The sequence below is a fragment of the Cricetulus griseus genome, chromosome 7, assembly GCF_003668045.3.
Source record: "Cricetulus griseus strain 17A/GY chromosome 7, alternate assembly CriGri-PICRH-1.0, whole genome shotgun sequence".
NCBI classification, from domain to species: Eukaryota; Metazoa; Chordata; class Mammalia; order Rodentia; family Cricetidae; genus Cricetulus; species Cricetulus griseus.
Genome location: NC_048600.1, coordinates 3,884,886 through 3,897,504, shown reverse-complemented (window position 1 = coordinate 3,897,504; position 12,619 = coordinate 3,884,886). Strand labels below are relative to the sequence as shown.

Sequence of the window (12,619 nt, the reverse complement as noted above, 5' to 3'; positions counted from 1 at the left end):
CTCACTTTTCATCTTTTGAGTTTTGGTCTCTCTTGTCCCCTCTGCACACACTCCTCTCTCTTGTCCCAGCTGCACACACTAGGACACCTGGCCCACAAGCTTCCCAGAATTCTCCTGTCTCTGCGTCCCATCATGCCATAGGAATGCTTGGGTTACAAATGAGTGCTATTGAGTCCAGCTTTTACACAGGTTCTGAACATCTGGACTCAGGTCCCCATACTCGCAGGACAAAAGTTTTACCCACTGAACCATCTCCCCAACTAAAATTTTTATATGGGAGTTTTGTTTGTTTTTGAGACAAGATCTCATCTTTTGGGGGGGCGGGAGGTGAGACAGGGTTTTTCTACATAGCCCTGGCTGTCTTGGAACTCACTATGTAGACCAGGCTGGCCTTGAACTCTGCCTTTGTCTGGAGTGCTGGGGTTGATGGTGTGCACCACCACAGCTGGCACATGTGAACTTCTGCTCCTCCTGCCTCTCTCTGTGTGTGCGGGGATCACAGATGTGGACCATGGCTTCTAGTCTTTTGTGGTTCTGGGGACTGAATGCAGGGTTTCTTGTATGTTCTCAAAGCACTCTGCCAACAGAGTTGCATCCACCCCTTTGCCACTTTTATATTGTTTCAGAGACTGCATTTGGTAATCAGTTGCATATTCTGATCAAGGGAACCCACATCTCAGTCTCTTCTACACATTGAAATAAGGCTGAGAGACTAGGACCAGCAGGCCTTCAGGACAGTGTATGTAAAGCTTTGGTCTTGGCAATAACCACCTCTATTGTTCACTCTCTTCCCAGGAGTCATTGCTCCAGTAGAAGGAACTGCGTTTGACCTGAGAAACCCAGTGGAGCTTGGAAAACACCTGCAGGATCATCACATCCATGGTTTCGACCACAATTTCTGTCTGAAGGGATCGAAAGAAAAGCATTTTTGTGCAAGGTTGGAAACTTGTCCTTATTGGCTCTGTAGAGGAGAAGAAACAGCAGTTCTTATAGGAGCTTTCCCTATCTCAGCTTCAACAGCACCTGATAGGAGCCAGAGTCAAATGCCACACCCCACAGCTTATGAGTAAATCCTGTAGAACCCATTCTTCCCAACCGCACATCCTCCCTGACCCCCTACCCAGCACCCTCTCTGACTTTCCACCTCTGCCTGTCCTGTAAGCTCCTTTTCTGTCAGAGGCCCCAATTCTCCTGTTCTGGTTGCTCCTGCCTTCACTGACTGTCTGGAGACTGTCTGCACTTCTCTTGCAGCTCTAACCCCTCCCACCTCCAGTTTGATAGACAAGTGAGTGCACACACTCTTCTTACACAAATCCAGTTCCTAGAGTCATTTTGTGTTTGGGAGTCTTGTGTAATTTGCCCCTGGTAAGACTCTGACACCAGCCTTTATTTATATGCCCTTGGCAAGAAGTACAGACCCAGACTGGGTGGCATTGATGGCGCACGCCTTTAATTCCAGCACTTGGGGGGCAGAGGCAGGTGGATCTCTGTGAGTTCAAGGTTAGCCTGGCCTACAGAGTGAGTTTCAGGCCAACCAGGGCTACCCAGAGGGACCCTGCTTGAAAAACCAAAACTAACTGTTTTTAGAGCTCCATGGCTAGACATGGGGGCACATGCCTTTAATCCTAATACTCCAGAAGGAGAGGCAGGTAGATCCGTGAGTCCCAGTACAGCCTGGGGAATATATCTGAGTAGCAGTGACCAAGTGCTCATGAGCAAGTACAAGGCCCTGGGTCCTGTTTCTCTCCAGCCTAACTGCTCCTCCCTGACTCTCATGACTGAGAGTCTGTGTTACCATGCCCCAGACATGGTACCAGGCCAAGATCAATGAGAAGTTGTTTCTCTCTCTCTCTCTCTTCCTTTCTTTCTTTCTTTCTTTCTTTTTTTAAGATTTATTTATTATGTATACAATCTTCTGCCTGCCTGCCAGCAGAGGGCACCAGATCTCATTCAAGGTGCTTGTGAGCCACCATGTGGTTGCTGGGAATTGAACTCAGGTCCTCTGGAAGAACAGTCAGTGCTCTTAGCCGCTGAGCCATCTCTCAGCACAAGAAGTTGTTTCTGAGAGTCCTCAAAGCCAACAGCTCATGCTTCCCCTGTGCAGCTTCCAGAGTCTCCATCCTGCTCTTACCTCCTGGACCCTTCTTGCCCTCATTGTGTAGCCAGGTCTGGTTCCGCCCCAAAGCTGTTCCTTGGCCTCTTCCTTCCCCACTCAGATATGACTTGTCTTTATCCCCAGGGTGCGCCATGCTGGAAGTGGGAGGGTCCTGGAAGTATACACCACCCAACCTGGCGTCCAGTTTTACACAGGCAACTTCCTGGATGGCACTCTGAGGGGCAAGAGTGGAGAAGTCTACCCCAAGCACTCTGGTTTCTGCCTCGAGACTCAAAACTGGCCTGATGCGGTCAATCAGGTAAAGCCACAAGCTAGCTTGTCAGAGGGACATTGATTCAGTGTCACACAGTGTGGCAGGTCCTAACACTCAAATTATGCGTATAATAAGTCTATGTTTGTGCTTTTCAAATTATACAACCACAGAAAACCCACAGCTTAGTAACTGTTGTTAAAGCGCAGATTTTGTGCCATCAGTGTCTTCCCTCAGTCTTTCTCCTTGCTTCCTTTCATTTGCTGCGGTTTGTGGGGGAGGGGTATATGAGCAGGGACGTGCCATGGGGGTCAGAGGACACATTTCAGAGGTTAGTTCTCTTCCTCCATGTGGGCTCCGGTGAGAAAACTCAGGTTGTCAGCCTTGGCCTCAAGCACCTTCCCCACTGCACCACCTTGCCGGCCCACACCACTCTACTAGACCTTCCAAAACTTTTCTTCCTGTTTGTTCTCTCCATTCCTCTCTACTTGCTGCTTGTAGCATTCCTGTGCAAACTGTCAGCCTTGGGAAGAAGCTTGTATGTTACTCCAGAATACAAATCAGGGCATTGCTTCCTGTAGCCAAGTCTTGCTTTGACAAAGTGGTTTGGTGTTATGGTAGGTTTTCGTTCATTTCACTGCAAATCAGTAACACACTCTCCTCACGGGTAACAGTCCACAAAGATGGCTTCAGAGCCTAGCATAGGGGTGCAGGATGGCTGGCAAGGTCTAATGCTGATTTCTTTTCGCAGCCCCAGTTCCCTCCTGTGCTGCTGGGGCCTGGGGAGGAGTACAACCACACCACCTGGTTCAAGTTCTCTGTTGCTTAAAGAAGACTGAAGATGTGACCTGGTCCGGGCCAGGCTGGGTCCCCACTTGCCTGCCTGGAGAAGACCTAGATGCATTAAAAGTGACCTTTGTGTTGTCATACAAACTGTAGCTGCCATAATCATCAGCTTGAATACTGATTTCCCTTTCCAGCAGCTGGCCTACGGCCATGTCTGATAACCAGCTCTGTTCTCTGTCCAGGTCAGAGGACAAGTTAACTCTACTACGAGTGCCATCCTCTAAAGCCTGACCCTAGTGGGGAAGTAGTCCTCAGGACTCTAATGCTCTTATAGATAGGCTCCATCGTGCCACCCTGGCTCCAGCTTGGCTATTTTCTTCAAGCCTTCGTTTCTTTGATGGAACTCTTTGTTTTTCTGTTTCCTCTTTTACCTAAGACTACTCTCCAGAAATTAGTATAACAGTTTTAACTCAAACTTAAGTTCAAGCTATGAGAATTCAAGTCTCCTCTGTACTTCTCTCTACCTCAGTCTGCCTAAACATTCCTAGGGTCACTGAAGGACAAGCAGGAGTTTGGAGCCTGCTCCATCAGGGCCTTTCTTCTCTCTCTCTCTCTCTCTCTCTCTCTCTCTCTCTCTCTCTCTTTCTTCTTCTTCTTCTTTTTCTTTCTTTCTTTCTTCTTCTTCTTCTTCTTCTTCTTCTTCTTCTTCTTCTTCTTCTTCTTCTTCTTCTTTTTGTTTTGTTTTTCAAGACAGGGTTTCTCTGTGGCTTTGGAGGCTGTCCTGGAACTAGCTCTTGTAGACCAGGCTGGTCTCAAACTCACAGAGATCCAACTGCCTCTGCCTCCCAAGTGCTGGGATTAAAGGCGTGCACCACCAACGCCCAGCAGGGCCTTTCTTCTCAGACATACTTTAGGGGTATCAAAGGTGACTCAGCAGTGAACACATACTGCTCTTGCAGAGGACCAGTTTGGTTCCCAGCCCCCATAACAGGCTCACAACTGTCTATAACACTAGCTCCAGGGGATTGAGTGCCCTCTTCTGGCATATAAGAGTACCCACACTCATGTGCACATAACATCACATATACACAATTAAAAATAAATCTTAAAAATTATAAAAAAAATCACCTTAGAAGCATTAGAATAAATTGAACTATTTTTATGATATGACTTAAACCACAACATCCAAATATCCAGAAGAATTTAGATGTTCCTGCCTTTGAGGTTAACTAGAAGCCCAGCTGAAGTGTAAAAAGCTGCATAGACATAGAAGGCAGGAAATGAATGAGAACACCTCACACCAACAATGCCTAGAGGGTGACCCTTTGCACTAGAAGCAGATGCTGTGTAGAGACGAAATGCGTGGAGGCATCTCTTTTCCTCAGTGATTACATCATTGGCGATGGGCTTGGTTTAGCTGCTGATTTTGAAAAAAGTATAGTTTGGTTATTATCTGCTATAGTCAGTTGAAATAAAACAAGAATTTCACCTTTGGGAGACTCGTTCATTCATGCGTGCATGTATGTATGTGTGTGCACTCGTGTGTATGTACGTGCATGCTTGTGTGTGTGCACACGTGTCTGTGTGGAGGCTGGAGGAGGATTTTTGAACATCTTCATTTCCCCTCTCTACTCCACTCCCTTGAACCTCTCACTGAACCTGGAGCGCACCCTTTTTCAGCTGGGTTGGCTGCCAGGAAGCCCCACCTGTCTTCACTGGGGTTACAGGTGTGTATGACCATACCCAGCCTGTTATGTGGATGCTAGCTACCCTCTCAGGTGCCCATGCATGCACTGCAAACACATTTACTCACTGAGCCATGTTCCTAGCCTTGTTTTCTCACCTCTGATACCAAGGGACAGATGAATGCATGTCTGCGGGGGAAGGCATAAAGCTGAGATAGGAATCATGTTCTTTTTCTTTTGGCCTGGGGCCTCCAATGATGATGGACACAAGGAAAGGGTGGACAGCAGATGTTCAAGCTGATCAATGCCCTAAGCAACAAAAGCCAGAGCCTGGAGCTGCAGCCTTGTTCCTCTTCCTCACTACACTTGAGCAGACACACAGGCAGAAAATATCACTGCTCAGAGCTCCTAACCATCTGTTCTTTGATCATGTTCTTCTAGGACCCTCTTACAACTAAGTTCTTAGTGTTCCCATTGTGGGAAGCTGTTTCCTCCTCTTAGAGCAGTGGTTCTTAACCTGTGGGTCACAGTTCCTTTGGGGGTCAAATATCAGACATCCTGCATACCATATATATCGATTATATATATGATACACATTACAATTCATAACAGTAGCAAAATTACATTCTGAAGTAGCAATGAAATAATTTTATGGTTGGGGGCCACAACAGGAAGAACTGTATTAAAGGATCACAGTGTTAGGAAGGTTGAGAACCACTGTCCTACAGGGAAGACAGAGGCTCACAAAAGTCAAGAAGTTCCTGAAAGTTGTAAGGTTTGCAATATCCCTCCCAATTACAGAGGCCGTGTACTAGTCAGGATTCTCTAGAGTAACAGGACTTATAAAATGGATCTCTGTCTGACACACACACACCACACACCACACACACATGGGATTATGTATCTGTGTATATCTATATGGAATTTATTAGAATGACTTAAAGATTGTGGTCCAGCTAATACAACAGTGGTTGCCTATGAACAGAAGTTCCAAGAATCCAGTAGTTGTTCAGTCCACAAAGCTGGATGTCTCAACTGGTCTTCAGTACACACCAGAATCTCAAAGAAGTAGTCTCTAATGCGCGTGAAGGGATGCACTTGCTGGCGAGGTGGGAGCAAGCAGGTAGGGAGCAAAAGCTTCCTCCCTCCAGAGGCTGCAGAAGGTGTGGCCCACATTAGAGGTGGTTCTCCATTTCTCAAAGACCTGGATTAAAATGCATCTTCCCACCTCAAAGATCTGAATTAGAAATGGATCTTCCTGCTCCAAATTAAGCAAAATTCCCTCACGGCTGTGTCCTCCATGTGGGTTTTAGGTGTAGTCCTAAAGGTGTAGTCAGTTTGACAACCGAGGGCAGCCATCACAAGCAGTAAAGAATCACCGGGGAGAGGAGACTCCTGTTAGTCAAGCTGCCTGAAAGATGTACAAGGGACTCTTCCCTTCCATGAAGTTGTCATCCAGGATTGGGTGGAACTTGGCAGCAATGCAGCTGCTTGAGTTTGCCCACATTCCTGTAGCAGCGGCAGGAGATGCACTCTGCAAGGAAGCCTGATAAACTCATTGGCTTATCAAGTTGGACTTTGGTGGACAACTTACCTTAGTCTGTGGCTCTATCTGGGGTGAATAGATATTTATGCCTCCTTGGAAAGAGTTAATGCATCATTACCATCTTGCCAGGATCATAACTGCATTATTATGGTTGTATATGTGAATGGATGGTTTCATCTGACCTTGATGAAATCCTTGTGAAGAACTTGTCATGGCAGATCTAGGGTCCATGTCTATATCCTTTAATAAGAAGCCTAGTCCTATTGGCATTATATACAAGAAAAAAAGGCAAGCCCCATTTTTTTTTTTTTGCTTAGGGAGAGAAAAAAATCATAATTCATATCTTAGTTACTTTTAAATTGTGTGACAAAGCACCATGACCAAGACAAACTTGTAAAAGTTTTACTGGGGGCTTACAGTTTCAGAGGGTGAGTCATGACCATGACAGGGGCTGGGGGGCACCGGCGGTGGCAACAGGCAGGCATGGTATGGAGCAGTATCTGAGAATTTACATCCCTATCCACAAGTAGAAGGCAGAGAATGAAAGGCAGAGAAAGCTAACTAAGAATGGCATGGGCTTTTTAAACCTCAAAGCCCATCCCCAGTAAGATTTCCTCCAATAAAGTCATGAATCCTAATCCTGAACAGTTCCACTAACTAGGTAGGGATCATGCGTTCAAATAATGAGCCTGTGGGGACCATCCTTATTCAAGCCACCACAATTTGTATTATATAGTACTGATAAATAGGGAGTTTCTGCCTAATTACCACTGGCATAAACATGTTAATACTACTTTATTAGAGGGGAAATTTGATCGAATCTATATTGCAAAACCCAAAGTCTAGGGCTAGGTGCAGTGTCTTAAACCTTTATTCCCAGGAGTCTGGAAGTGGAGGCAAGCAGATCTCTGTGAGTTCCAGGCCAGCCTGTCCTACACAGTGAGTTCCAGGACAGCCAGGGCTATGTAGAGACATCATATCTCAAAATAATAATAATAATAGGAGAAAAGCCTCGTCAGAACATGATCCAAGATGTGAGAATTCTGAAAGCAGTGAGAAAAGCCCCAGGAAAACAAGTCTTTTGACCTCATTTCTTTAAAACATACTCCCTCAGGCTGGAGAGATGCCTCAGAGTTGAAGAGCACTGACTGTTCTTCCAGAGGTCCTGAGTTCAATTTCCAGCAACCACATGGTGGCTCACAACCATCCATCATGAGATCTGGTGCCCTCTTCTGGTGTGCAAGCAAGCATGCAGATAATTGTATACATAATAAAATCTTAAAAAAAAAAAAAAAGATGTGTTCTCGTGCTTCTCCCAAGGGTAGTAGCAGATAGGAGTGAGTTTACTTCAGATTACTCATGGCTGTTTGCAGGTGTTATTCAATTAAATGTTTTATGCCTCTATGGAAAAACATGATTTTGCCAAGTGTGGCTTGTCGTCATGATTGTATACAGCTTGAACTCATGAGAACTTTCCCCATGTGACCTCTCTGAACCCCCAGAGTGTAAATTGTCTGAGGCTCTGAACAAGGTTGGGAATGCACACGCAATAGAACCGCAGCAGGCAGGCATGGTGCTGGAGCAGACTTCAGTCTGTCTCATTTCATGCCTCAGCCCTCTTCTCCAAGGCCCTGCCTTGGTGGTGGTGAACAAGTGCTCAGTCAGCAGAGTGTGCTCCTTCACAAGTCAATAGGAATGCTGTTTTAGGACAGCCAAAGTGAGGAAAGCCAGGACGAGAGATGGCTCTTTTCCTCTCTCATCAGGTGAAACAGATTTCAAATTGAGAGAGGCTGAAAGGTTAACTGCATCTTTAAAACAGGAGTTCCTGAGACAAAAAATATGCTAGGCTAGCATGTCTTAAATAGAAGCAAAGTAGGGTTGGAGGTCTGGGAGAAAGCAAATATTACTGGAGAGAGGTGGTTTATAATAGGAGGGCCAGGCAGGGGAGATGGTCAGTGGGTAAGGCACTGGCCTATAAAGTGTGGGAACCTGAGTTTGAATCTCTGTGCAGTAGCATTCCCCTGTAATTCCAGTACAGAACCCCCAGAAGCTTGTGGTGTATGCAGCATCAAAGAGACTGTCGTAAACAAGGTCATAGGAGAGGACCCACTTATATGAAGCTGTCCTGTGACCCCTACAATGTTTAGTCACAAACATTAGAATTATAAATATATGTAGCTAACAACTAAGCCTTCAGATACTTTTATGCAATTATCATGGCTAGTAGGTGTGTGTGGCCTTAATACTGGACCTAACTTAACAGTTCTGTGATACACTGCTTCAAAGTTCCTGAAAGAGAATGTTAAGGGTTTCTAGTTTGTTATTTCTTTTAGCACAGTGACCTCTACTGGTACAGATGTAAATTAAAGCACATTTTCTGCTGTTTCCTAGAAAGGTGCTTTGGCTAGAGAAACCTAGAGGGTACATAAAGTCAGCCCCTTAGCGTCTGTGTCAACCAGGTTAATGCCAGCTTCCAGTTAGGAAATAGAGACCCAAAGCAATGCTTTTCAATCTATTTGCATTAATAGGGCCACCAAGAGGCTTTTGCACTACTAACATGACTAATCCATTTATTTTTTAAGGTGGAATCTTTTTAAGGTCTCTAAATGACCCTATCACAAACAGGCATGAGAGCAATTGCCCTACCAGTTTCCCTTAAGTGTCTCACTATGGTCACCAATAATGTGCATACCAAGTACACAAATGTGTTTATTTCCTAACTCACAAGCACCTTTTTCATTAATAAGGCACAGAGAATTGTGGCGTCTGGACCACAACTAAGTCTAATGGAACCTCCACTTGGCATCCAAGCCACAATGAAGTCCGAGTATCCGGTGAAAGCCTGGAGATTTAGTTAAAAAGCAGAGACGTCCGGCTGCTTGTGCTATGTGCGTCTGTCCAACTTTATTCATCTTCCTTATTCCAGGAGGAGAGCAGCCTTATATACACTTACAGCACAGTGGAAAAACCCCAGGTGTAGAGCTCGTAGAAGAAGAGCTTATGTTTTCCCAGGTGTAGTGGCCAGGGCTGTAAGACAGGACTAGAAAACAGGATGCACCTGTGGTTATTGGCTGACAAGCAACTCACAGAGACCCCGTGGGGGCTGGGGCCCAACAGAGAATAGTCTTCAAGACCAGAAGCATTATCTTGGTGTCTTGTTCAAGGTTACATTTGCTGTGATGAAACACCATTACCAAAAGCAACTCGAAGAGGAAAGGGTTTATTTGGCTCATGTTTCATCATCACTGTTCATCAAGGGAGAAGTCAGGACAGGGACCCAAGCAGGGCAGGAGCGTGGGGGCAGGAGCTGGTGTAGAGGCCATGGTCGAGTGCTGTTTACCTTGCAACCCATGGTTTATTCAGTCTGCTTTTTTCTTTTTTCTTTTTTGTTTTGTTTTGTTTTGTTTTGGAGACAGGGTTTCTCTTTGGAGGCGATTTTGTTTTGTTTTGTTTTGTTTTGGAGACAGGGTTTCTCTTTGGAGGCTGTCCTGGAACTAGCTCTTGTAGACCAGGCTGGTCTCCAATTCACAGAGATGCGCCTGCCTCTGCCTCCCGAGTGCTAGGATTAAAGGCGTGCGCCACCAACACCGGGCTAGATTTATTTATATCTTAAAAGATACATTATTGGGGCTGGAGAGATGGCTCAGTAGTTAAGAGTACTGGCTGCTATTCCAGAGATCCTGAGTTCAATTCCCAGCAACCATAAGCATACATAATAAATCTTTTTAAAAAAGATACATTATTAGCAGAGTTGTGAAGCACAACCAAGGGCCTCCTGCAGAATACGAGGTAGCTGACAGTCATGAAATGGGAGCTCTTTGAGGCCAGCCACTTAACTTTAGGCCAGGCTCTCACCTGGTTTACCAGCTCTGTAAACTTTCTGCTCAAACCTTATGCATAACAATTTCCCAGATGCTTTCTGAGTGGTACTTTCAAGACCAGAATTCAGGGTTAGCCCTGATCTTTTGTGTACTATGTGCATAGTATGCATTTGTACTGTGTGTATGCAATGCCCACAGAGGCCATCAGATCCCCTGAGACTAGAGTTGTAACTCTAGTTATGGTTATGAGCCACTATATGGGTGCTGGGAGTCAAACCTGGGCTCTCTGGAAGAACAGTCAGTGCTCTTAACCGATAAGGCATCTCTCCAGCCCCTCCCCCACCATAAGAATCTTGTGCTAGAATTACAAAATAGATATTAAATGCAGCCTAAGGAGACAAAGTCAGTCTCATAGGCACCTCAAACAAAAGAAATGCTTTTAATATAGTGATTAAGTTTCAATTTCAGATGCTTCGATTATAAAAATTAGAATTCAAGTTTATTCATTTCCCCCATTAACATTTTCACTCAGGTATCTAAGTATTAATCAATATATATACAATGAAATAAAATACAGACCGTGAGCACTTACTTGGGAGGCAGAGGCAGATGGATCTCAGAGTTTGAGGCCAGCCTGGTCTACAAACTGAGTTCCAGGACAGCCAGGACTGTTACACAGAGCAACCCTGTCTTGAAAAACCACACACACACACCCCAAAATGATGTCTGTTGTTACAATGTGTCTTTTAGTGGCTTATATGCAGACAATTGAACTAATTGGGGGTTGGAGATATGGCTCAGTGGTGAAGAGCACTGGCTGTACTTCCACAGGACCTGGGTTCAAATCCCAGCACATACATGGCAACTCATAATTGTAACCCCAATATCTGACACCCACACACAGACATATGGGCAAAACAATGCACTTAAAAAAAAAAAAAAAAGAGTTCCACTGGTAAATTTCAATTATATTGAAACTAAGGAAATTAAAGCACTTTTATGAAAATGTTCTAAGCCTATTGTTTTGTCTAAAATATGTCAATTCAAAAAAAAAAACAAACACACTGTGATACTAGTTTTCAAAACAAAATTTGTAAAAATCTTAAGTCTAAAAGCCTACCAAAGAGGCAGCATGGAGACTCAGGCATGCCTACCTACACATTGCCACAAGGAAAAACACCACTCACCAAAAGTAAAAATGTATGCATACTCTTTGACCTAGAAACTTAGATATTATCCTGGGCATGCATGCATGTTTACCCAAGCAAAGACGGGTAACTACATTCACTTAAACGTGGCAATAGTAATTATAAATCACTGAAGTCCATCAGTAGGGAACTAGATTCCTGTTACTACTCTCCTCCAAAACCCTCTAGAAAAGCCAGGTGTGGTGCAGAAGCCTCTAATCCCAGCACAGGAGGCAGAGGCAGGCAGATTTCTGAACTTGAGGCCAGCCTGGTTTACAGAGTTTCAGGACACTCAGGGCTGTGTAGAGACCCTGTCTCAAACAAAAAAAAACCCAATTTCATCAAAATAAAATTGGCCACATCAGGCTTGGTGGTACACACCTTTAATCCCAGGCAGGTGAATCAATCCAAGTTTAAGGCTAGCCTTGTATACTAACAAACTCCAGGCCAGTGAGGGCTATATTGTGAGACTTTTGTTTCAAACACAAACAAAAAGAGGTACTGGAGAGATGGCTTACAGTTAACTCTTACTGATGACCTGATTTCAGTTCCCAGCACCCACACTGTGGCTTTCAATCACCAACTGGCAGCTCCAGTTCACCAATGCCCTCTTCTGAACTCTCTCTATGGGTACTTACTATACACACATGGTATACTTACATACATGCCAACACTCATACACATTAAAAAAAAAAAAGCCCCTTATCTTTCCACCAAAGAAAATGCTGAACACACAGATGCTCCAGAGCACATGCTGGTCACCAGAATACACCTTTACTGGCCAAAATCCAGAATACTGACAAGGAATGAGGAGGAATAGCAACTAGAGCAATTTACTGTCAGGGATGTCTCTTGAAAAGTTGGCAGTTTCATGTAAACATATTGAGATTCATGTAAACTATTGAAGATCTAGTAGGGGAGCATGTTTAGTTCTCTTGACTGGAAATGAAAATGGTCTTCCTTTACTGGGTAAAGGCAGCTTTGAAAGAGACATACATGGTGTATAGGAGGAAGAGATTATCCATTCAGCCAGATGAGATCAGCCATATTATTGCTGGAGTTCAACTGGGTGACAGTTCACTTTCACATCCAAAAGCAAGCCCAATCATGCTCCTTGCTATTTACCCAAAAGGTGCTAGATTTAAATGTCTTAAAAACAAAACAAAACAAAACAAAAACACTTTAATGGTGGTAGAGAGTAGCTTTATTCTCAATTACCTAAACTGGC

General features: G+C 44.6%; 1 protein-coding gene across 1 annotated transcript in view; it reads left to right on the top strand.

Annotated features, from left to right (window-relative positions):
• Galm (galactose mutarotase) overlaps positions 1-3,314 on the top strand; it is a 55,619-nt gene extending 52,305 nt beyond the window's left edge. The window contains exons 5-7 of the mRNA XM_027426027.2: positions 796-937; positions 2,240-2,414; positions 3,118-3,314. Coding sequence (XP_027281828.1) covers positions 796-937; positions 2,240-2,414; positions 3,118-3,195 — 395 coding nt within the window. The 3' untranslated portion in view covers positions 3,196-3,314. The remainder of the gene's footprint in view (positions 1-795; positions 938-2,239; positions 2,415-3,117) is intronic.
• Positions 3,315-12,619: the final 9,305 nt, after the last annotated feature.